The 25,930-nt window shown below is 33.5% G+C and overlaps 1 protein-coding gene across 1 annotated transcript in view; it reads left to right on the top strand.

Moving 5' to 3' along the window:
- The first annotated feature begins 1,206 nt into the window (after window positions 1-1,206).
- The window catches only part of LOC128996104 (regucalcin-like), a 33,696-nt gene continuing 8,972 nt past the window's right edge, over window positions 1,207-25,930 (top strand). Inside the window, exons 1-5 of the mRNA XM_054421218.1 lie at window positions 1,207-1,287; window positions 3,096-3,131; window positions 6,400-6,595; window positions 8,845-9,063; window positions 13,389-13,610. Of these exons, the coding sequence (XP_054277193.1) occupies window positions 1,258-1,287; window positions 3,096-3,131; window positions 6,400-6,595; window positions 8,845-9,063; window positions 13,389-13,610 (703 nt within the window). The 5' untranslated portion in view covers window positions 1,207-1,257. The remainder of the gene's footprint in view (window positions 1,288-3,095; window positions 3,132-6,399; window positions 6,596-8,844; window positions 9,064-13,388; window positions 13,611-25,930) is intronic.

Here is a 25,930-nt window from a genome sequence, read left to right as displayed (position 1 = left end):
AAAGGATCATTTGGATATCAATCTTCAGGATGGATCACAATATGTGACAACAAATGTTGCATATGTCTGATAAGCGTAAGAAAATCAAGAATCTCAAATATTTGAGAAAAATATTTGGACCTGTTAGAGTTGGAGAAGAATGGAGAATTAGGCACAACCAAGAAATAAGGGACATGTACCATTTCCCAGACATTGTAGGAGAAGCAAAGAGCAGAAGACTCAGGTGGGCTGGCCAAAAGATGGCATACTAATTAAAGAAGTTGGAGACAAAAATCAGCAGGAAAAAGGCCCAGAGGAGGCAGAGGAGGACCTAAGAATCGATGGAAGAACCGGGTGGAGAAAGATTTGCAAAAATTGAGAGCAAGGAAATAAGACTCAGAGAACAAGGAGAGATGGAGGCAACTTGTTGGCGAGGCCAAATACCACCTCGGGTATCCATGGTCATGGGAGTAAGAGTAAGTATGTCTGATAAGATCCCAACTGAGTGAGGACGAGTTTTCGGACACATCATTTTGTAGGTTCTTACAAAATAATAACTTGTAATTTGATCAAATTTTTCGCGTGAATATAATACTCATATACTTCATATAACTAACATAATACAGCTTTTAAGAGAGAAAAAAATACTTATAAAGAACATTGTATACACTAGGGGACTAGGTAATGGCAAGACTGAAATTTATTTGGTTGAACATTTTAAATATTCCTCCAGCTCATAAAAGAATTTACAGTAAACCAATAAAGATTTGTTATGCTTCTTTGAAAAACAGGAGCACTTGGGGAGTTTATTTAGAAATTTGAGTCCCAGAACTTCTGAGTATTCCAGGATTTGTTTAAACATTCCATATATATATATATTCCATATATATATATATTCCATATATATATATATATGTATTATATATATATTATTTATATTCATTATATATATTTAGCGTCTTGTGACTTAACATTATAAGTGTAAATATATGTTTTGGGTGTTATAGACGTACTTTGATTTAGTTACTTTCCGTTACAAGCTGATCTTATGATTATGAAAAGCTGATCCTAAGCGTATTTGGTTATTTTGCAGTTTGCAAATTTTGGTTAACATACTAGTAAAACTGAAATTCTAGGACAGCTGCTCTCAATTAACTGCTGACGATAGTTGTGCAGCTGTTGGTTGACGTTTGTGAGGCACATCGCGGCAATTTACAAGCAAAAACCGTCAGTCGATGAGAGAGGTCGGGAAGAACTACATCGACACTGGCTTCAAGAATGCACTTCTTACATATTTTGCTGGCAACAGTGAGTCCTTCATGCCTAGCTAACCCATTCTATTAGTTTATTAAGTCATTTCATTTTAGGCGTAGTAAGTTAATTTATCTGCACGGTATTGGATTTTTTACAACTGTAGTTAGGCAGTTAGTCTGGGAAATGGAGAGGACTACGTTAATTTTTTAGCATGGAAATCTTAGCTTTGGAAGTAATGCATACTCATAATTAAGCATGTAAAATTAAAAATAAAAAAATAATGAAACTACTTTTTATAATATTGGATTAGATTTGTTAAGGTCCATTGTGTTTAGTAAATTTTCTTGATGTTGTTTATAGCTTTTGTATACAGTATATAAAAATCTTCTTTAACATGCTATTGGAATATTTTTCAAACTCGTCAAATTCGAGTATTCATTAATTTACGTTTATGTTTTTGTATTCATGATCTGTTTGTATAAAATATTCTGTGAAGTTAAATTTCATCTTTATTTGGTTCCCTGATCTTAAAGCTTGAATGTGTTCTTAAAATCGTTTTTCAAAACTTCAGCTAGTTTTCCCAATGTAGAACTTTATGACATTCAGAACATTTGATTTAACAAATAACTGATTTACTTATATCTTGATTTTGGTTAGTTATATTCCCTTTTGCAATATTTTTTTATTTTTTATTTATGATTCGGAATTCATAATTTTTCCCATAATTGATTATCATATCTTTACGGTTGGGAGTTTTTCATGAGGCTTTGTTAGTTTAGGTATTGTGTGGTATGCATATAAATTATTTTCTTTGGTTCTCTGTTTCTGAAGGGATTCTTTATGTCCCAAGTTTTATTAAATTTTCTTTTTTATTATTTTATTAATTATATATGGATTGTATCCACTTTCCATATTCTCAAATAAACAATCGTATTATTATCTTTATTACAGTTTTCAGTAGACATAGGAATATTTACAAGTCTATGTTTTTATGAAAGAAATGTTGCTAATTATTTTGCCATGGATGATTAGAATTAGAAGGTATGATACTATCTGTTGTAGTAATTTTTCGGTAAATTTCAAATATATGCTTGTGTTTTTCTTTTTGAAATCTAAAAAGTTAATGTGTGAATGTTGTATTTAATTTGTGTAGTGATCGAATTTATGTGTTGGTGTAAATTGCTTAATTCTGTTTGTGTGCATTATTGTCGTTGTTCAATAAAATGTATTTTAAAAGGGTAATTAGTTTTTAATTATGTATTTACATATAATAATAGTTGCCCTAATCACTATAATTTCTATATTCATGTATACAGGTTGTTTTCATATAGTATGTACATATTCTGTCGACTTGTTCCTTGGCTGAGACTAACATAAAATGGTATAAGTATGGGTCTAAAACGCTTAGATTTCTTCAAAACTGATAAGTGTGTTGTTTGTCATCCGATTTAACCAGAAAATGTCTCATTTAATTTGGATTTAAGTTTTCTATGTTTTAATAATTATGTAAGTATCCTAATATTTACTGTTTTCATAACATTTGGATTTGAATATTTTAAGTGGCCGCTATGTTGAAGAGGTTTACGTTATTAGACAAAAATACCTTAAGTTCTTTTTTCCCTTCTAAACGACACATTTATACCAATTTTGAAATTTATATCTTGAAAAAATGTCTAAGATAAAATAAATTTAAAAATCACTAACACAGACAGAAATATAAGGAATTTAGACTACAATCTAGATTGATTGTATGAACAATAAATTATAGAACTACAGTATATTTTGTTGTATTATTTATTGAGTGATAACGTCAAATAATTTCTATTCAAATGTTTGCAGGTATATATATTTTTTTGTTACAGGTTGCCAGTATTTATTATGTGCATGCTACAGACATTGTGAGTAATATTCTAATATATTAGATATAGATCCTTATGATACATCTAATTGTATAATGGCCAATGACTAGACGATGTTATTTGTATGATAAGGTCAATGCATATATTTCTTAGTTTTTAAGTAGTGTACGTTAGGTATGATAGTTATGTTTGTGTATGTTATGGTTAGTTAAGGTGGAAATAAATTTTTCCAGAGATCGTCATAATAATAACTAATTTAGAGAGAAATTGTTTACGAAGTTAGTGTTGTTGTTTCAAAATATAATGTTTCATGTAAATATTAAATGTTAGAGCAGCTGGATGACCTATATCACATAAAATTTAAAAATGTTTGCCCTTTAATGACGGAATATGCATGTGTTGCATATAAGTATCGAAAACAATATTTATACGAGTTTAGCCAGATACTACCCGTGCTGATGGTTGTAATTGGCAAATAGTATTTGTGTTGAAATTCGAAGTACTGTTACAACCAATCTTAAAGTAAGTTTCCACACCCCAAAAAAATAACTGGAAACATATAAAACAAGATCTCCTTGTACAAAACTGGGATCTAATCTACAGGGTGTTTTTTTAAAAACTTGCATCTTTATTTATGTAAAAACCGCAATAGATAGAAATATGCAGTTTGCGGGAATCATCTATTGACGTAGGGGGACCAATTGTTTTGAATTCAACGTTACGTTCACATTCCCCCCCTTTCCCCCCCAGCCACCAACTTATTTTTTTTAAATAGCAAGGTACCCCTTGTGACATATCAAATAAAAGAGCATAAAAAAAGAAAATGTTTGATGAAAAAAAATTGAAAATCGGTTCATAAATTTGTGAGATATTCCCCCCCTCACCCCCCCGGAACTTAATTTTTTTTAATAGCAAAGTACCCCTTGTGACATATCAAATGAAAGAGCATGAAAAAAGAAAATTTTTGGTGAAAAAAAATTTAAAATCGGCTCATGAATTTGTGAGATAATCACCCCCCTTTTCCCCTACCCATAACTTGTTTTTTAATAGCAAGGTACCCGCCCTTGTGACATATCAAATGAAAAATAAATTACGCCAAAATTTTTCTTTTTTCATGCTCTTTCATTTGATATGTCACAAGGGGTACTTTGCTATTAAAAAAAAATTAAGTTCCGGGGGGGTGAGGGGGGAAATATCTCACAAATTTATTAACCGATTTTCAATTTTTTTTTCATCAAAAATTTTCTTTTTTCATGCTCTTTTATTTGATATGTCACAAGGGGTACCTTGCTATTTAAAAAAATTAAGTTGGGGGCGGGGGGGAAAGGGGGGGGAATGTGAATGTAACGTTGAATTCAAAACAATTGGCCCCCCTACGTCAATAGATGATTCCCGCAAACTGCATATTTCTATCTATTGCGGTTTTTACATAAATAAAGATGCAAGTTTTTAAAAAAACACCCTGTATACATCAGTAGATGTCAGTACCGTCGCAAAAACCTTAAATGACATTCTTATTTCCACAGTTGAACGAAATTCATCTACCGCAACCACTAAAAAGTTTAAGACAACACCAAGGACTGGTCTCTTAAAATCTGCCATTGAGACAAATTGAGTAGACTAACCAATAAGTATCCCTTCAATGCTAGATTGGGCTATGTTAGATAAAAATGTCTACCCTAAAAAGGCACAATATGATTAAAAAAAATATATATACATATGAGGCTCAAGGATATCCTAAGAAATTCTGGAACATAGTTAAAGATTCCAAATGTATTTTTTTTCAGTTGATACACTCTGTACACACAGGGACAGCACCGTTTAGGACACTGTCCCCTCCATTTGCGATTCATATAAAAGTATTTTGCTTCCTTTGGATCCTAGTAAGCAGGGGCTCTGCAGCCTTTCTTTTTGCTGACGACACGGCCGTGGTGTCCTCGGGCAACACCTTGGGCGATGTTTATCCTCAAACATCATCCTCGTCTGACTCACTTAAAACAAAGAATTGGTTTGATCACAATACAATAAAATTAAATGTATCAAAAACCAAGTGTATGCCAAACTCAAACTCGTGACGCAAGACGTATCTTCATTCATGTGGTAATCCGTGGTCTAATACCTGCGGATGTGACATCAGCGATCGTGGGGACCAATACAAGTACCTCGGGTTAATCATTAGCCAAAGACTGACAGGGTTTCCTCATACCATTTTTGTGAAGGAAAGATTGGAAACTAGTCTACGCCTTTGCAAATGAAGCCGTGTGTTGACCATGGATCACTGCAGATATGTTTACAATGCACACGCAGTCTGTGTTGCAGTATGGCGTACCGGCGTGGGGTTGCATCTGCTGCCACGTTGGCTTCTCTTAATGTCACGGAGAAAACCTTAATCACAATCACAATCTCAAAACACCTAAACCAACTAATCTAGGTATTTCCAAATTCCCAGTCAAATAATTGTTCATCGAAGCATTATTACTTGTTTATTAAGAATAACTAAGAAATTATGTTTTATAACTTACAGTTATCACACAAGACACAGGCGAAACTTTGGATACCGTACTTCTCAACTAGCCTATAGTTAGTTAAAAAATAATGTATTTTACATCGCCGATATTCTTTATTGTAACATACCTCACAACATAAATGCTGCTAAATCAATGTTGCTGTGTACAAACGCCAAATCTGTGCGTGGCTGATGACTATAGGACGACAGGCTTAAAGCCTATAATTAGCTTGTCTTACATATAAATTTCACTTTCACCTATAACCTATCACAATAACTCAATTTTACTTATAAAATAATAATTGATTTAGTTATATACAGAATAATATACATATATACATATATATTTTGTTCTTACGGTTCTTTTTTGATAATATTCTAGTATGTATACCAGCTCCTGATTTGTAATATTATGTATTTCTTGTATATAATGTCATGTTGAATAAAATGTTTTGAATCTAAGTTTGATGTGATTTTAGTTCTAGGTTGTGATAGGAGTCTTTTTTTTACTGTTAGGGAAAATCTTTAAAATAAAAGTAACTTTTTATAACAACGGGTTGTGTGGGCTTCTAAGATATAAAGTTCTTTACTTTGAGACAAATGTACTAGCAAATGGTTACTAGTAAAACCATGATAAAGTTTTTAAAAATATACTTAACCCAATTTTACTGGTCCAATACAGTATTATGCAATTAAAATTATAAAAGTTCCTATACATGTAGTTATTATTGAATCAAAAAGTGCTTATCCATGCTTTATATATAAATGCGTTCATTGTAATTTATCTAAATATTGTTTCAGAATAACAACTACAGAACGCGACAAATACAGTCTTTTGAACGTAGGATTATGAACGGAGGGCTCCACTGGGATGCTGTACAAAAGCGTCTTTACTGGGTACAGTCGGGCTTTGGTGATGAAGAGATGGCCATCGTCTGCTACGACCCAGTCGGCAAAGTCATCAAGACAGCTACAATAGGCGGGGATCAAGAATCAAGTAAATATAGAAAAGAATCGAAAAGTTCGTTGAATAATCTGTTGGTGAAAAAATGATATGTTGGAGTAGTCTGACTAATCTAACTGGACAGTGAGCTATGCCTATGGCGAGCTATGGCGGTGTTTAATTTGGGGTTAAAAGAAAACTAAAATGCATGCACATGATGTTTGTTTTGTAATAAAAATGTATTAATTACCGCAATAATAATAACAGAGAACCCGTGCGGCTCAATGAGCCACATAGTATGAAACATAACGCCAAAGAAAACGTCATGCTTACATTCGAGTAATTCTAGTTACATCTTAGAGTTGTTTAAACACTTGTTAGAAATCTAATGAATGCTAAACAATCCGCTTCAATTCGAGCTAAAATGTTGCAACAAAGGTGTTTTTTGCATTGAGAATTGAAGAAAACTGTTGCCTTACTGATAACCTGTGTTAAGTTATTTAAGTTGGATCATTTTATTTTTTTGATTTGAGACATCCCCCTAATCAAACGAATTTACTTACTCGTAGCTTTGAATACATAAACCCCAATTCTTCACTTATGTTTGGTATAATATGGCCACTAAAACGTTTAATAGCAAATTTTTTTTAGACATTTCTTATTTTTGACTTGAAATGTCTGGGTTGTGTTGGTGAATTCAGTCAAAAAACTTTTTATAAGTTTGTCCGAAGAACTAGCAACATAACATAGAAGTAAACAATCTATTTGTGTTTTTCTCAATTAAAGTAGAGCAAGTAATACAAAGGTTTACAATAAAAGCATAAGGTCCGCCAAGATTTGGTATAATCTTACTACTTGAACTTATCATAGTGAAGGCATTATTATAGTTTCTCGATCTGTCAGTGTCAGAAGTAAACATTTCTTGCATGCATTCATTTGATCTGACATTAATCAAGTTTACTTTACCACCGTGACAACACTATGTGAGTGATCTTGCCCGTCAACTGGTGGTCCCCAAGTTGCATAGCTTAACTAACAAATATTATTCATCTCACCAAATGAATGTATATCTGGGTGGGTATCTGTTAGACCAGGACTCTCCTTATACTCATAAGATATCTTATTATTAATTGTATCCTCCCTTTTTTTATATTCTTCTTTGAACTTGAGGCATTTTCCGCTCTTCTTGCAAAACTGATTAACTGGTTAACTTGGTCTTAACCTACTGAATATTACAAACATTAATATTTACTCCCAAAAAGCTAATGAGTTTCTTTTTATAAACAGCTGTTTTTGTTTTTAATTTGTTCTATGTATTTCTTATGGGGGAAACCCGACTTTGAGAGGGTCTCACGCCCTTAAGAGTAGGAGTTTTAATATTCTAAAACCTTATTGCAAAACTACATATTAAGACGAATCTTTTGACACCTTAAACGTTGAAATTTGTCTACAAATAAGGCAGGAGTTGCGTTAACAAAAAACGGCTTCACGTATTATTATAAATAGATGCTTTAACGTAAACATATACAATGGTACAAAGGGTTATGACATTCATTTGATTTAAGTTGAAAGCGCTTGTACATTATTGTTTCGCAGTATTAAATGTAATCTGAAATTCATTGAAAACCATTGCAAATTCGCTAAACCAACACAGAAAACTAATAATAGAAAATAAACAAACGATTTAAAAAAAATACACCAGTAACAAAATCTAAAGGTTTTTTTTAGCATGGCCCCTCAGCCCATCTGATTATCACTAACAAGTGAAATTGTTAGACGTATTTCCTAGTTTTATATTAATAAATTAAAGTTTAAAATAACTACTTAGCTTTATTGACAGGAAAGGTTTTTAATAATAGCCCAATATCAAATTTAAAATATTACTAAGTTTTTTATTGAAATATTTCTAAATAAGGAAAATAACGATGTTTGATTTATTATTTGATGGAATAAATCTCTAAGAAATTTTAAATTTCACACTTTTTTATTTTGTCTGTGACCATTTTACATACAACGACACAACAACCTACCAACTTCTCTCCAGAAGTCGATATTTGCAGTATAACATTTGCAAATGGTTATACATGGACTGTGAAGTAGAAGTATATTTGGGGACAAACTGCAACATTTTATGTTTTCAGACTCAACAATAAACAAATGGTTTGCAAAATGTTTTAATAAAAAATAAATTAAAACGTTTTCAGTGCAATCAGCAGGTTTCTTAAACACTGTTGATAAAATATGGGGTGAAAGTCTGCACACACAATCGTTTGCCAATGATTTATAAAAATACAACTTTACAGAAGAAAAGCTGAAACCTTTGTCCATGGTGATTCGAGTGGAAGGGACGGTGGACAAGCTGCTTATAGGAGTGAAAGATAAACTAGCTGAGATACAGTGGGATTGTATAAATGACATGGTTATCACAAATGAAAATATAGTTTTCTTGGACGCTCGTGCAAGAGATGAAGCCGAGCGTTTTAATGATGGAAGAGCGGACTATGAAGGACGTCTTTGGGCTGGTAAGTAAGCAATTCGTTAAACCAAATAAAGATCATACTTTTAAATATTCAAAATTGATAATTTGTTAAATACGATATATTTATATTTGCCAAATTAAATCAACTACAACTAATTGTATTGCATAAATGAATAAATGGATCATATCGGTCCTCATACACTGAAATACAAATTTTCAATGTATATACAATATCAATTGTATGGCCTTGAAATGGCCGTTATGCCACATTGTACTAAGTTTTTTTTAGCTCTATATGTATTTTCCTTTTTTATATTCTACTGTTAGACAAATAGGAATTTGCTTAGTCTGCAGGTTTGCTGCAGTGTGCGTATTTTGTATTGTGGTATAATTTCAGAAGTTCCCTTAAAACTGCTTTCTTACTTCTGCTCTGTGTTGTCAGTATGAAGGCCTACTACAGACAGCTGTTTATACAGGGTGTTTGGTAGTCGGTGTCATAGATTTTAAGGCATTATTTTGCAAGCAAATTGCGATAAAAAAGTCATTTGGCTTATTATATCGCTCTCCTACTTCCGGCAAAATCCATGATTTAGATTGTTCAAAGTTTCCTGACATAGCTAAATGGTTTATGTTACCTGGCTTCGTCAAGTGATCCTGCTGTAGTAGTGTACTACTATAGTTTCGGACTTAAAAGTCCATCTTCAGGTAAAAAACAAAAACATCAAGTCATCTAACCAATTTGGTTAGATTCGTAGTTAACGCTGAGAACATATATATATCGAACACGAAAAAAAACATAGAAAACCGTGACGTCATTACGTCATGACTCATATTACGGCGTCACCACACGTGTCTCCCGTGATTAATTACACTGGCCAGTTTACAGTATTATATTCGTTTTCTGTGTGTTTTTTTCGTGTTCGTTATATATGTTATATACAGGGTGTTTGGTACTCAGTGTGAAAAAAAATTTTTGGTGTAAGTACAAAGTAAATGCAGTATGATGATGCATATAAAATGTCCAAAGTCTAAAAATTAGCTTCCCAAAGAATTATTTTATGTTTTTCAAAAATAACTATGTTTTTAAACTTAATACAGCTATTTCTCAATTACCTGTAAATGGATTTGAGTAGACAATGTCATTTTCGTGTTCTACATTAAATTTTAAATAAGAATAATACAAAATGACAGAAGATCAGTTGTAAAAACTCCATCGTAAATAGATTCAAAGATAAAAATTAAGATGTCTGATAAAAATTCAAAAAACATTGGTCAGTTGCATTTGTTCACACCCTGTATACAAGAAAGTGTCGGAATATGTTAAAAACTGCGCCATTTTATAAGCTTTCCAACCATATGCTACACTATTGAGGTTTAGATATTTTTTTGTTTATTTTAGTGGTTTGAATGCCAGAACAGAGAACTTATTTACTGTTTTTACTGTTCAAGCTGAAACAAAAATACAACTTTTGCTTAATACATGCTGACTTTCTATGTTTTAAATGATAAAGACGCCATGCTTTGTAGTCTTCAAACCGCGAAAGCGTACATAAGCAGACAGAAAGCTCAATGGTGTAGCATATGGTTGGAAAGCTTATAAAATGGCGCAGTTTTTAACATATTCCGACACTTTCTTGTATACAGGGTGTGAACAAATGCAATTGACCAATGTTTTTTTGAATTTTTACCAAACATCTTAATTTTTATCTTTGAATCTATTTACGATGGAGTTTTTACAACTGATCCTCTGTCATTTTGTATTATTCTTATTCAAAATTTAATGTAGAACACGGAAATGACATTGTCTACTCAAATCCATTTACAGATAATTGAGAAATAGCTGTATTAAGTTTAAAAACATAGTCATTTTTTAAAAACATAAAATAATTCTTTGGGAAGCTAATTTTTAGACTTGGGACATTTTATATGCATCATCATACTGCATTTACTTTGTACTTACACAAAAAAAATTTTTTCACACTGAGTACCAAACACCCTGTATATGCAACAAACCAATCCGTTTTCTGATAGAATTGTAACGAACCTAAATGGTAAGGGGGTTTATTTCAGAAGGTATTGTAACCAGGTTAAAATACTAAAGAAGACCCCAGTTTACCTGTTGTTGGTATGAATAATTTTATTAGTTGATCAAAACAGACGATTACCACAGAACGGCCTTTAAAAGTTAAACAGCCTAAGTTAAACAGTTGTTGGCTGTTGAGTGTTGATCCCTAGGCCTAGTCACGGCACTAATCAGCACAGGATAACCTCTCTGAAGTCTAAACCACAGACGACGTCATTGCAGAAGCCAATTTGCGGACATGCTCCGGGAGAAGAAGGAGGACTGATTATACTTTATTCCCCTTTTTGTCCTGAATAAGCGTCTCGTGCTGACCTGGTCACGAGTCTCAACCTATTTTTTTATTCTTCGTAACTCGCTGACGAATCAGCGGGTGACCTGGTCTTCTCGACAATCGTAAAGTTGGCGAAGAGGCTGTTTATTCATTTTCAGCCCGGCCATTTGTTTCGATGTTACTTGTGTCAAGTTCGTCGTACTACGTCTTGATAAATTCGCGTTCGTAAGCTGAAGTTCTTAAAGTTGAATTTGAAGCGTTTACCTTCACAGTTTTATGGTGGAACGTGTTCGGTTATTTATTTCGTCGTTTGGTGAGTTGTGTAACAACATTTTTGTTAAATTTTAATATTTCTCTACCAGTTTTAGTGAGCAAAACTTTGTAGCAATATGAAGGCTGGGCCTGGCCCTCAACCCTAGTCTTGCGTTATTTAAAAAAACAATTAAATGGGATATTGAAGTTGGTGTCTCCCGTTTTAAATTAACGTTATAAAATTTGTTTTGGGACTTGTGTTAATTTTTAAATCTTTTTAATTTAGAGACGTCCACAAGTTTGTCCCAGCAGACAGGTTTCTGCTTGCCTAGGTTGGCAAAAGTTTGCTTAAGTTGTCCAAGTAAGGAAGTGCAATATTTAGTTTTAATTTTACGTTGAAGCAGCAGTTTTATTTTTTCCTTTCCTTTTTTCTTTCAATGGCAACTTAAGCCAACTTTCTTGTTGTAAACTCAGACCCTGAGGGATCTAGGCTAGGCCTTTTTTTAGCCCTTGTTTGTTTTAGGCTCTCACGTGTAAACCTGTAGGTAAGCAGGGTGAACCTACTTAGTTTATTGCTCGTATAAACGTAGTTTAAGAGGTTATCACCTACAGAGTCGCGTCAAAATTATCGGTCCCCCACAAACTTCTCTGACTAGAGCGGTGACTATAAGTGTGACTATCTGTTCGGGGCTGTGATTAACCGAGACTATCAATACTGAGGCTATCCTAATCACTATCGACTCCTGGAAAACCCCAGCAACCGTGCAATCGCGCGATTCCTGGGATTTCGTTGATTTGTTAAGGTGGCGGAATTTTCTGTGTTACCATACGAGTTTTTGCCGGCAGGAAATTTTCCTTACAGAATATTTGATCCAGATTCTTAAAAAGCCTTTATTTCTTAAAAATGTAGAAAAATTTAACAGCGGCTTTTGCCAGAAGTAGGAAAGAGATATCACTGTCCAAATTGCGTATTTTTTAGCGCGAGTTGTGTGCATAATAACGTCTTAAAATTGTTAACACTGACTTCCAAACACCCTGTATATTACAAAAATAATACCAACATAATAATATTTTATAGATTTTATACACACTAATTATGATTATACCTTGAATAAAATGTAATATCCTGCAAAATAAAACCGAGCTGATTAGAAATAAAATTTTTAATAATATGTCTCATTATTCTCTAAAGGGTAGTCAGTAAACTAATATTTTCACCCCCTACAGTTTAAATCTTTTTAGATAAGATTGATCATGACTTATTAAAGATATAGGTCCTATACTAATTTTTAAACACAGGCAACACATAAGAACGACCTAAAGCGTATCTGAAACAAAAAAAGGCAACATTTAGCAGGTGATGAACTAAACGCTCATTTAAAAGAATAATTTGCATTCTGGCAAATTATGCTAATGTTGGTGTAACTAGTGGGCAAAGGCAGTTTGCACTCGTGTTACATATAAATATTGTTCCTGCAGTTACTATGAATCATATAACGCTGATCGTGGTCGTAATATCTTTAAGTGTTGCCAACTTATTTTCAAGCGTACATGGATTACGTGCATAATAAAAGCACGCAGATTCTGTTGTTTTGTAAAAATACTGGTGTGCGCCAAAGTAAAAAACTGTGCGCCAAAGTAAAAACTGTGAGCCAAAGTAAAAACTGTGCACCCAAAGTAAGGCTTTCTGTACTATAATTTGTGCAAGGGAGCTTAATCTGTCGGGTGACTGTAGGAAAACTAATTTTAAACTTTCTTTTAGGTACAATCACACAAGATCCTAAAACAGAGCTGTTTCAGTATAAAGCTAATTCTGGTGATATCTACAGTATTGACGTAGGTAAAGATGCGCAAATAAAGGTCGTGGGAAAGCAGATAATTAACGGCTTTGAATGGAGTTTGGACAAGACAAAGTTATACTATATAGATTCACACTATTCTGACAAGTATATTGTGTACCAGAGGGACTTCACAACGGACCCAGGTATGTAAATTATGTCTACTTGGCGTGGAAAACATAGTTTGTTAGCTGCATGGAAGTTAAAACACATTGAAACACTAACTTTCTCTCACAGCAAGGTTAAATAGATTGTATTTGACTTTGTTTAGCAAAATAAAAAAACATTAACTTATTTATTGTTAGTGGCTTAGTAGCATGTTCACAGTATATGTATATCTGTCCATACTTTACTTTGAAACGTCCATTAAAGTTCATTAATGTCAATATTCAAGGTGTTATAGGATCTAGTTTTTTTATTTAAAATTTTTACAATACGCTGAAAAAGTTTAATGTTTTTCCTAAGACAGTTTTTATTTACAAGCTGAATTTTTCTCATTTTGTAAGGGTAAATGGTACATACTAAGTTCTGAATTTACTGGTTAAGATCGGCGAACAAAAATATCTGCACCACCTTAAGTACAAACCTAGAGAAATCGCTACAACCGGTACCTGCTACCTCAACTTTAACTCATTTAATCCCCATCTTTGTAGGAATTATTTCGGTTGACAGGCATTTTCATACGCTTCATTGCTCTTTACAATATCTAGAGATACATTGTTGAAGCCGTAAACGATCAACTAACCTACCAGTTAACCCACCCTTAGGGACCCAGTTCAGTGCTGGTAGCAAAAGCGCAATTAACCTACCCCGTCTGTCACATTAATTGTAGATTACTAAGAAATACCTAATTACCCACATTAAACTGTCGCCCACCAGAGTAGTAGCCCCTAAGCTGTTTTGCCACACCAGCTGATTTGACCGTTAAGCGGAAATGACGTGTAAAGCCGGAAATGACGGGGGATTTGACAGTTAGGTACGATAGGGGTGGAAATTTCGTGTTTTATAGCGGATTTGAGCTGACGTCATAATTAGGATGATCATATGATTTTCAAGGTCATTTGTTTGTGTTTTAAAAAAAGGAAGCTAGCCTACAGTTGTAGTGTAGGATAGCTTCCTTGTTTTGTTTATTGTTTATTTGTATAAAACATGAGGGATGACAATAACTTACATACTATTACAATAAATAAGGAAAACATGTGCGAACGTACGTATCTAGAGTGAGCGTTTGCTAAAGTGTAAAACGAATGAGTTTATTGGTGGCCTTTATAAAGGCCGTTTTGTGTAGTTCGGCGACGCTTGTGTACTTGGATGTTTACTTCTTCAACTCCTCTATTGTATTATGGAGCTCTTTCCATCTTGCCATGTCTGCATTGTGCTCGGCCCATTCGATGTTGTCTCGAGGCTGAGCGCACCAAACACGATCAAATTTGCGTCGAATCTCTTTCTCCTCCTCTAGCAGTTGAAGTAGTTTTTTTTCCTTTCGTTTTCGCTCCTGCTCTTCTGCTTCGATGCATGCTTGGTGTAGGTCAGAGTCTTCAATATCACTTGTCCACTGTTGTTGTTGTTGTTGTTGTTGTTGTAGGTTGGCCATCTTGTGCAAAGTAAACGAGAAAGGTTGAGTTGACTGGTGAAGAGCTGGATGCGAAGTGACTGTTGCGTGTAAAGAAGTGCAGGTCCCTGACGAAGTGGGCGGAGCTAAAGCAGTAGAGGTGGGGGAAAGTAGTAGAGGTGGGGGAGAGCATCATGAGGGCATCATTCCATCCGTTTTAAAAGTATTTTGATTCTACGTCCCTTGTCTTGTGAGTGATGTTTCCGTTTTTCTTGATACGTTTTACAATTACATTGACAATAGGAGAACGATTCACATTTTTTACAAGCCATTCCATCTACTTGACATTCAGGTGTTTTGAAACACTTTAGATTACAACAATAGTATTTTAAATCGTATTCCGATTTGGGATCAAAAGATGAATTGGAATTACACTGTGACATGTTGCTCGACTGAATTCTAAAACAAGAATGAAAAGCAATGTGTTGTGAGCTGCTATTTATAGTGCAAGAGTCAGCAGCTCTCATGCATCTGTCACAAGTTAGTCTACATTTTTCCATAGTAGGTTAACCATTTGTGTTAGATCGTGTATGTAATTTTGATGCTTGTCTTGATATGTTTTACACCTACATTTGCAATAGCCAACAGACTCACATTTTTTACAAGCTTTTCCATCAACTTTACTTTCAGGCTTTCTAAAACATTTTAAAGTACAACAATAGTTATCCAAATCGTATTTGGATTTGTAAACAAAAGGTGACATGATGCTCGGTGAATTGTTAAAACAAGACTGAGAGCAACTGCGTGTAAGACCTGTTATTTATAGTAAAAAAGTTCAAGGTCATTTGTTTGAATTTTAAAAAAAGAAACAACATATCAGCATATAGAATTAATTATATGCTGATATGTTGTTTCCTCTTTTAATTTTTTTATTTATTTTTTTAATGACAAAAACATTTAACAAAAATATGTACATAGATGGTTATTTACAGAAAAAAACTTAAAACTAACATTGATGGGTGATGTGTAGAGATAGTTCAGTGGAATTGTTTCCGCAAACTCCGTGTGATACCAAATAGAGGGATCCTGGTTGAATACCTCGCAGGTCTTCGTTTTGTAGTTGCTGTACAAATCGTCTTGGAAGATAAACTTGAAATTTCGGTTCATCACCTGGTGAAAACGGTGCCTCGCTCAGTGATGCTAAAATTGCGTCTCCATGTGAAGTTTCTGTCTTCTTCAGCTCGTGAACGATGTAGTGTTTGTGTTCCTTCAATTCGTGACATTTCTTAGTACTTAGAATGCTGGATTTGGACTGGGTGTTGAACTGATCCACCAAAGACTGGAGAAACTGTTGTGAAGCCATTTTCTTGATTAGGACTACCCTGTGAGATGTTGCCTCTGCGATGTCTGGAGTAATACTGATGAGGATCCTGAGACTGTCCACTGTATTTATAGCACACGTTCCCCCCTCCACTGCTATTTCCTTCGTAATACTTCCACTGTTGCTGTTTGAATTTATTTCTGTCCCAATAGTGAAGAACTAGAAAATTAGCTAATCGGTATGCGTTTTGTAGTGCACATTGTGTTACTGTGCGATAAGAGTGATCTGTTAAAGTACAAATAGGTCCATAATTAATTTGATGATCCTTGTCCATTCTTATGTCGAAAACATCGTGATATGTGTATTGTTGTATCCATTGTCTTTTTTCCGATCCTCTTGTATAAATATGGGAAAACTTGTTAGAAAAATGATACATGATATTGTTTAAGTGCTTATAGCTTATCAATCCTTCGTTCCACTGAATATGGTGAAAATGTTTGGTTATCCATTTGTTTGTTCTTCTTGCTTTGTCATTCAATTGGTTTACTGAAAATGGAGCTTCAAATATAAACGGGTATACGACATGTGTAATCAAATCTAAAATCACTAATTCTTTTATCACAAATTCATCTTTGTTATCACGAAATGCTTGAAATTCTATTACACAGGGTTTTATATCCATAATGTTTAACCCTATCTACACACCACCACGTATAGTGTTCAACTGAATTCACACCGCGCCTTGGTCACTCTTTTATACTGTTTTTCTTTAATTACACTTCTTGGGTTGCTGGTTCTTCTTGGTTTATAGTTTCATATTCTTCAACAGCTTCTATCGCTTCTATCGCTTCTTCATCAATTGATTCGAAGTTCCTTAACTGTCTCCACATACCAACTTCATGAGGCAATCTATTAAAAATAGATGTATCCACGTGTCCGTATAATATGGTGCTTTCCGGTTGTTTTTCCAGTGTATCAATTAAATACTCTTTGATGATTGAACTTGAGAATACAAGTTGTTTCATATATCTAGAGATAGGAGACGTTGCATGCATTAAAATGTAGAATTCTTCACGTGAGAGTAAAATTTTACTTTCATGTTGAGTTAAATCTCTAAATCGTACTTGTAGTGTTCCACGATTCTTTACTATGTCAATTTCATTGTCAGAATCCAAAAGTCGAATATTAGTTTTCCTTCCGCAAACATTAGTATTTAAGTAACATTCAATTAGATTTAAATGTTTTAGAAAAGATTCCCATGCCGTTTCAGAAAATATAACCATTTTTGTACCATGCTGCAAGATTACTGTAGGTGTATATTCCGAAGATTTCATTAGTCCAGCTGTTACACTTTTACCCAAACATAGTGAGATAGGATAGTAAATGCGTAGGAAAACTTCTTTCAAAATATTAATTGGGATTGTATCTTCATCTTTCCGCTTCCTTTTAGTGCCATTTTTTTTAGTTTTTTCTTCTTTTTCTTCCTTGTCCTCCTTGTCTTCTTGTTTTCGAAACTTTAAAAACTCTTCTATTTCATTGACGATTTCTTGATGGTTTTCTTGATCCAATAATGCTGCTTCCTCTGCATCCTTTTGTACGACTGATGGAGAACTCATTTTACTCATGATGTAGTGTAGGATGTTACCCATTCAACGAACGAGCAAAGACTGATTGGTGGTGTGCGAAGCTCCTCCTTTTATAGCCGACTGGTGGTTGTGGTGAAACTCATTTACAACACTGTTTTGACTAATCCCGTCAATGGTGTGTACGTTACAATTTTATCATGCAAAATTAAACAATATGCAGATGTTGCATCAGGAACGTTCTCTTCAAACTCCATTTCTATTTTTATATCCACACTTGATGACTTTACAGATTCGTTTTGTTTTGAACAATCTATTACAATTATTGGAGCTTTTGATTCGTACTGCTCGGGAGACAGTATCGGGGTGTTTGTTTTCCCGTAGTATGAACTTTGGAATCTAGCGTACATATCATACAAAACAGTGTACCTCTTCTTAGTGAAAGAAATATTAAAGTTGTCGTAAGGGAAAAATTGTGAATTAAGAAACACTTTACAATTTGTTAGTTTGCAATGATCGAAATGACCGGCATTAGCTAGTATATTATTCCTTTTTTTTGTTTGTAGTGCAAATATTACATATCTTGCTTTTTCCAAATGAGTAGATGTTTTTACAGTCCATGTATGTCTTTGTGTTTTAGGTAAAACTGGATATTCATGAAATTCCCAACTTCTGAATGGTATTACAATATCTCTATCTGATTTCAGTTGTCTCAACAGTGTTATTCTATGTTCGTCATTTAATCGCACATGTGGTACTCTCCAAACGATTTTGTCCAAAGTTAAATTCCAGTCTAAATTTGCATCAGTGGTTCCAGTTGCTGCGCAAATAGTATCCTTATCATTTGATGATCTTAATAACACTAATTCCTGTTTCACATTTATTATTACTCTTCTGTAATCTTCAGCAAAGCCTAGAAATAATTTCAATGGTATGTAGAAATCAAAGTTCCCTGCAGAATCAGGGGTGATTGTGTCGTTATCGGGTGCAACCCATCCTCCAATTCTTAACAAATTCTTCTCGTTTTGTGTCAAAGATGCTAATCCTTTTAATGTGCTTGTTAAACCTACTTTCTTTGTAGAATCCACAGTTACTCCAGATATTTCATATCTAATTTCATCAAATAAAAATCCCATTGGATTATTGATAAAAGGAACGGTGGTTCCAGCTGTTCCATCTTTTTTTGTTACTCTTCCTTCAATATATAGATAACTTTCGCATGGAAGAGTGTAAATATCCTGTTGTTGTATAGGAATTCTAATTTCATCATTATTATTCAATTTTGACGAAGCGTAGGGGTTGTGCGTGTGATACTCCTTTTCCCATAAAGTCTCGTCGAATGTCGGTCCTTGTGCTATATCCAGTATTTCCATTTTCAATGAGTTTTAATCCAATATCCTGTAAAAACCGAATGTTTTCAGTAGTTAATCCTTTTGCAGATGATGAGCTAGTTAGGTGTTTACCCGACAACTCTCTCTTCTTGAATGACAATCCCATGGTTTAGGTTGATGCTTTTATGTGAATCCTGATCGTAATACGTTCTTCTCTGAAGTCTATGAGGTTTCCGTCTTGATCTAGTATGTTCAACACGATGTCTGAAACCACACTGGTGTTTAAGGGAAGGTACACCAAGTTTTGTGGCTTTTCCACAATCTTAAAACCTGGGGCGACTGTCGGATAGAATGTGTGCAATATATGACTATTCTCTCCATCTCTGTATGATCCTTGTATAATGTTACATGTAATGTCTATCGTATTAACTTTCAGTATTGTTACAGTTTTATCACCAGAATAGGTCTTTTTAGGTTCTAGTATTGGAGTTGTTTCAGAAAATCCCAATAATCCTCCAATTGAATGTTTTTGAGTAAAATCAATATAATAGGAAGAAGTTATTTCAGCTTTCATGGTATTGTTATTTCCTCTTATTGTTATATATTCTTTTTCTGATTCCTTTTGAACAAGTTCGTTAAGTTCTTCGTTTTTCATTTGTTTTTGTATAAATTCGTTAATATGGTCTATTTCGTAAGATCCTGTCGGTAAACTAATTTCTTTCATTGGTGTTAATTCTCCCAAATTATTTTTGCTTTTGAAATAGTGTAATTTGTTATTGACTCCTTCAGAAATATTTGGAATAGAATTGTATGTTGTTAAATCCAATAATGCAGCTTCCCATAATCTTCCTTTTTGCAATCGTAGAGCTGGAAATAGAATACTGCGCAGAGTTGATGAAGTGCCGGTCAATGAGACCGTATAGGAAGACATCTTAAAGTTGACTAACGCTTCTAGCTAAAAAATCTAAACATAAGTGACCGCAAATTGTTGTATTGTCAGGTTGTTCTCTGTTATAGTTGTAAAATACTTGTTTTGCTGTGCGAAAGTAACGTTGAAGCTCTTTAGGTGGTGGCATATTACCGTAACTATCGAAATAATAAATAATTCGATCAAGTTTTTTATAACATATCCAATGAGTGCCAGGACCTTCACTGTTTTCTAAATTAACTATTCCAGTCTCATTTTTCCATATTTTACCGGGCAATGCATCTTTCATAAACACTCCTCTAAAAAATGGTATTTTCATACAAGAAGCGTATATAATTAATTCTTTATTTGTCAACTCTTTGTTTGGAATTAGTATTTGTTTTTTCTTGTTTAATACACACGGTATGGTCTTAAGTATAATCCTCCTCCTTTTTTTATCATTGACCATATTGTTGGTTTCTTGTTTTTTTTTATTTTGATTATTCCTTCTTTTCCTTTTAATACTACCTCCTTGCTTTTTAACCGTTCGTTTTCGGCCTTTCCTCCTCTTTCCTCCTCCAAACGTAGTTTTTGTCTTCATTGCTGCTGTTACTGCCAAAGCTGCTGCTTTTTCACCAAAACTTGCGTCACTAGATTTTACTCTTTGCCAAGCCTTTTCAGCAAGCGCTCTATCCGCTATGGATCTATTTTTTGTATCTGCAAACTTTGAATATGCTATATCGTGCTGTTTGCAAGCTTGATCTAGTTTATTTATTCCAGAATCTCCTCTTTCCAGACGTTTTTTCAATTTTGTTCCAGGTCCACAGTATTGATATCCTCCAGGCAAATGCAGTTCTACTGGTAGTAAATCTATTGTTTTGTTAACAATTGCTCCAATTGGTTTAGATAATAGAGAAACTGCTGATGATGTCAATCCTCTTCCTCTCTTCAAGCTCTCTATATCACGACTGATGTGCTTAACCTTTAACATCTCTATTTATAGGGGAATGTACCCACATCGGCTTCACTCCTCAAGTGTTTGACAATGAATGTTTCATTTACGAATTGATTTCTTATTATGTACCTTTATCAATCCATATTATACTTTTTTGTATTTTCATCTTCTTTGTTATATTTTGAATATGTTGTATCATTACGTCATGTGTGTACTTCTTCATTTTGTTCATCTTTTATTAACACTTGCTTTTTTATATTATCTTTCATCTAATCCAAAGTCACCGCTTCGTGAGGTAAAACTGCATTGTAAACATTTTTCTAATGGTGAAATCTTTCTACAGGTTTAGTTCTAAGCATCTTTGTTCTGCTAGACATAAAATATTGCTTCATAATAACCCTATCAATCCATTGATCTCTTTGATCTGGATGCACTTTGTTATGTCCTGGATATGCTGGTATCATATTGTGAAAATCAAACATTACAGTACCCAAAAGTCTAGCAAGATAGTTTACATTGACAGCATTATCCATTTGTTGTGGATCTTCAAGATTTGTAATTCTTTTATTATTACATGTGTATATTTCTTCATTTTGTTCATCTTTTATTATACACTGGCTTTTTATATGATCTTTCATCTGATCCAAAGTTACCGCTTCGTGAGGTAAAACTGCATTATGAACATTTGCTAATGGTAAGTTTTTACAATCAAAAGTGGTGGTCTTTATATTATTATGTTTATATTCATCGGTTATTACAGGAACTTGTTTAAAAACTACCACATCTTCAGGATTTACTCCACCTTTTACATTAGTTATCTTTTTGTTCTCAGCATGCCAATTTCCATTCTTTTGTAACATGATTTGACTTACAGTGGCAGCATCTGTTGGTTTTAATCCTTCTTTAACCTTATGTAATATTTTACCTTTGCAATCAATTTGTTCACTATCGTGAATAATACAATTATCTTTAACATATTTGAGGTTAACTGCATCCGAATCTTCTTTAGGGTATCCTATATCATTTATAACAAAGTTATAAAAAGAGAATCTATCTTCTTTTCTTTCAGGGATTATAGAATGTAAATATCCTTTATTGACTGAATCTTGACTATCGACAGGATCAGCTAAGTTTGTAACTCTTCTGTTTTTAACATCGTAAACTTCATTATTAACTTGTAAAGTATTTGACAGTTTTGAAAGTAAATAATCTTTGGTGACGGAATCGGAGTTTTCTATTGGTTCACCAACATTTGTTATTCTATGAGACTTGGCATTATAAGAGTCGTTTTGAAGTTGTAAGCTCAACAATTTTTCACTTTTTAAAGTTTTCAAATTTATTGCATCATTATCATCTTCTGGATCTTTTACAAACTTCAATCGTTTGCTGCTTATGTTATAATCTCCTTCAGCTGTTAATGGTAAACTATATCTTTTACCATTGGGTTTTGGTTTTTCTCCAAAATTGGAATACCTTCCAAACTTGTCCACGCTCATGATTCAACTGAGTTCCCTCGATTCTTGTCCTCCTTTTATATGCGATGATTAAGCAATAATCCTTCGATTTCGTAGTTCATCGATTAAAGCTACCCATTCATTGTCCAATCCGGTATGACCGGCTTCCATGGCTTCATGTAATAATCTCATTCGATCAACCAGCTTATTGACATCATTATAATATATTATGTTGGTATTGTATAGACTTTTTAATAATCCTTTCCCTGAAGATGTAGGTTCGTTGGTTCTTGGTCTTTTGTGTAACACATTTAATTCAGCTGTAGATATAGCTCTTCTTTTAAGTTGAGATTTTTTCACTTGTGTTGGAAAAAGATCAGCTATGACACTTGTGTATTTTATTGATCGATTTCGATAAATGGGCAAATCTTTGGAATACTGCTTTTTATGTGCATTTGTATCATTTAGTATATTTTTAAACACTGATAGGTCTTTTTTGGTATATTTACCAGGTTTGTTTTTAAAAATAAGTTCAAACAGTCCTGTTGTACCTTTATATTTTTGGTTACCAATAAGGATGTTATCGTTTTCATCAATATCCAAATTACTGTCTCCAATCATAATACCATTGTCTTCTAGTCTAGCTCCATAAATATGATATCTTCGATTAGCCTGTGTTGAATGTAACATCTTTAATAAATATTTTCTGCCCAAATTCCCTTTGAATGCTATGTTTGTGCTTAATGTACTTAGATTTGTAGGATTAGTAGATCCTTCTTCTTGACCTGCGGAAAATCCTTCTTTTTCTCTTGAATCTTCAGTTTCTTCTGTTTCTTCTGTTTCTTCACTTTCTTCACTTTCACCACTTTCTTCAGTTGATTGAAATTGTTTGTATTGTTCATAATCTCTTGATTCTTTTTCATACTTAGAAATCGGTAGAATAGCATCTCCTTCGAAAGGTTTTTCAATATTTTTAACTAATCTGTTTAAAGGATCAGTAACGGGTTTAAACGTTGATTCTATAAACTTTTCTCTTTCACTTATACCTAACTTCAGAGCTCTGTTTTTATGTCTAATAGAATCACTAAGTGATTTTATTTCTTTTAAGAGCTTTTCTTGACTTGCCATGTTTACAGTACGAAGTGTTGATTTGAAATAGTGATATTTAGTGAAGCAGAACGTATTTATCAAACCCTATTCTATATCGTCCGTCTTTTATGGCTTGTTCTTTCATAATGACCAAAAATCCATACTTTTCTGCCCATGCTTTTCCACAAATTTGTTTAAACTTATCAAATGACATATCAGCATTTACATGATCGTTATATACGTGTTTCAGGTTGGTTTCATCTTGTTTGAACAAAATTATAACATTTGCATTATCTCTGATAAGCTGCTTTGGAATTTTACTGTATGTTTGTCCTATATATATGCTGTCGATATTATTATGTCTTCCCATGGCGAAATAGTTCCTAATAGTATCATGATTTTCACACGAAACGTCATCAAATAGAAATACTGAATATGGTTTAGCTTGGTTTGGTTGCAAAACTTTATCACTGGCGTTAAATTTATAAAGGTTAACACCTGACACCTTCGATATGATTTTCTCCAACAATTGATACTTTGGCTGATGTAGTGACTTTGAAAAAATATATAAGTTATTAAACCTCAATCCTTTAGGATTTGTAATCAAATTAAATACGACATTAGTTTTTCCACAGTTTGAAGGACCACTTATAATACATCTGACTGTGTTTGGAAGTAAACTTCCATGTTTGCCAGTGTTGATTGTGTCGTTATCAACAGTGTAATCATCAATATTACTAATGTTGAATTGATCTTTATGACAAACAATCTCCATCTTATTCGAAATCCAATAGTACAATGAGCTGTTCCCGTTAAATTAGGTCTTTTATAGGTATCCAAGAATCTTCTGTTTTGTTAAAACCTAACCATCGTACTTTAACTTGGTCTTTTTTCCTTTGTAACACTTTTTCAACAAGATATACATCACCTACTGTAGATTTTAATAGTTCATGTCCGTAGAACGCACCTTGTAACAAATTGCCTTTATTATCCTTTAATATGTATGTTTCTGGTATAGTTGGTTGCACTTTGTATATGGTAAATACTTCATTTGTCCAATTAGGTAGATATTTTTTAGTAAATATCGTTTTATACTTACTTATTCGAACTTTATCATTTACATTGAATTTTCTAGGCTTCTTTATTTCAACCTTAGGTTTTGTATTGTGCTTTATTCTTTTTAATACAAGTTTAGCATTTTTACTGTTTACTTCATTTGGTGTCATCCCAATAGTTCTGTGAAACCTGTTGTTGTAATCACTTATTAACTTTGGTAAAATATCAATCCATAAGTAGGTTCCTCTGTTTGAAAACATTTTATACATCGCTCCTTTTAACGTTCTATTAAATCTTTCAATTATAGCCGCTTTTTTTTCAGATTTGGTTGAGTAGTGGTTTATGTTGTATTTTTCCATTAACTTTGAAAAACTTTTATTAAAGTATTCTTTGCCATCATCAGTTTGTAAATGTTTCATTTTGTTTTTATCTCTCTTTATAGCGATTTCCATGGCTTGTGTTACGCTTTTACCAGTTTTATCCTTTAATGGTAATGCATCTGCAACTTTGGTAAAACAGTTAATCACTGTAAGTATATAATGATGTCCTTTATTTATTTTACTATATGGTCGCATTTCAATCAAATCTGCTTGATACAAATCATTTATTCCTTTAACAGTTGTATTTCTTCTTGGAAAGTTTACTCTTGCAGGTTTGTGTAGCTCATTTACAATGTTTTCTTTAAAAGCCATTATGTTGTTTTCACTGTCAATGTTGGCAAAGTAATGATTTTCATTTTTTCTTGCATCTCCTTATATAGGTCAAGGTCATTTTAACCTTGTGTAAAAAAGGGGGAACACAGCGGACAATGCTGTGTTCCCCCAATTTTACGGAAAGGAGAAAGGATAAGTGGTGTAGGACGATGAAAAGGTAATTAGTCGATAGGGTTAAGGGAATAGTGACCAAATGGAAGTGTGTGGATCCGGTCTGGTAGGATGTGTCGTTTGTCATCGTTGCAGGAGAGCGCCTTCTTAACTTCTGTCACGCTGTACAGTTGATGATTATAACTCCTGATTGTGTTGAAGTGTGCAGTTATAACTTTATCTTCATACAACACTTGCTTGTAGTCTTCAAAAAGTACATTTTTCTTCAAATACAAATTCTTTACGCCTTTTGCCTTTTTTATAATGTTGTCATCATGTAGTTTCACAGCATACAATTTTGATATAAGTGCTACGATTTCTTCAAGTAACACTCCGTTAGCCTCATCTTTAAATT

The sequence above is a fragment of the Macrosteles quadrilineatus genome, unplaced genomic scaffold (genome assembly GCF_028750875.1).
Source record: "Macrosteles quadrilineatus isolate MER2022 unplaced genomic scaffold, UCM_ALF_1.0 Scaffold_6__1_contigs__length_79288215, whole genome shotgun sequence".
NCBI classification, from domain to species: domain Eukaryota; kingdom Metazoa; phylum Arthropoda; class Insecta; order Hemiptera; family Cicadellidae; genus Macrosteles; species Macrosteles quadrilineatus.
This window is presented reverse-complemented; position numbering and strand designations above follow the sequence as displayed.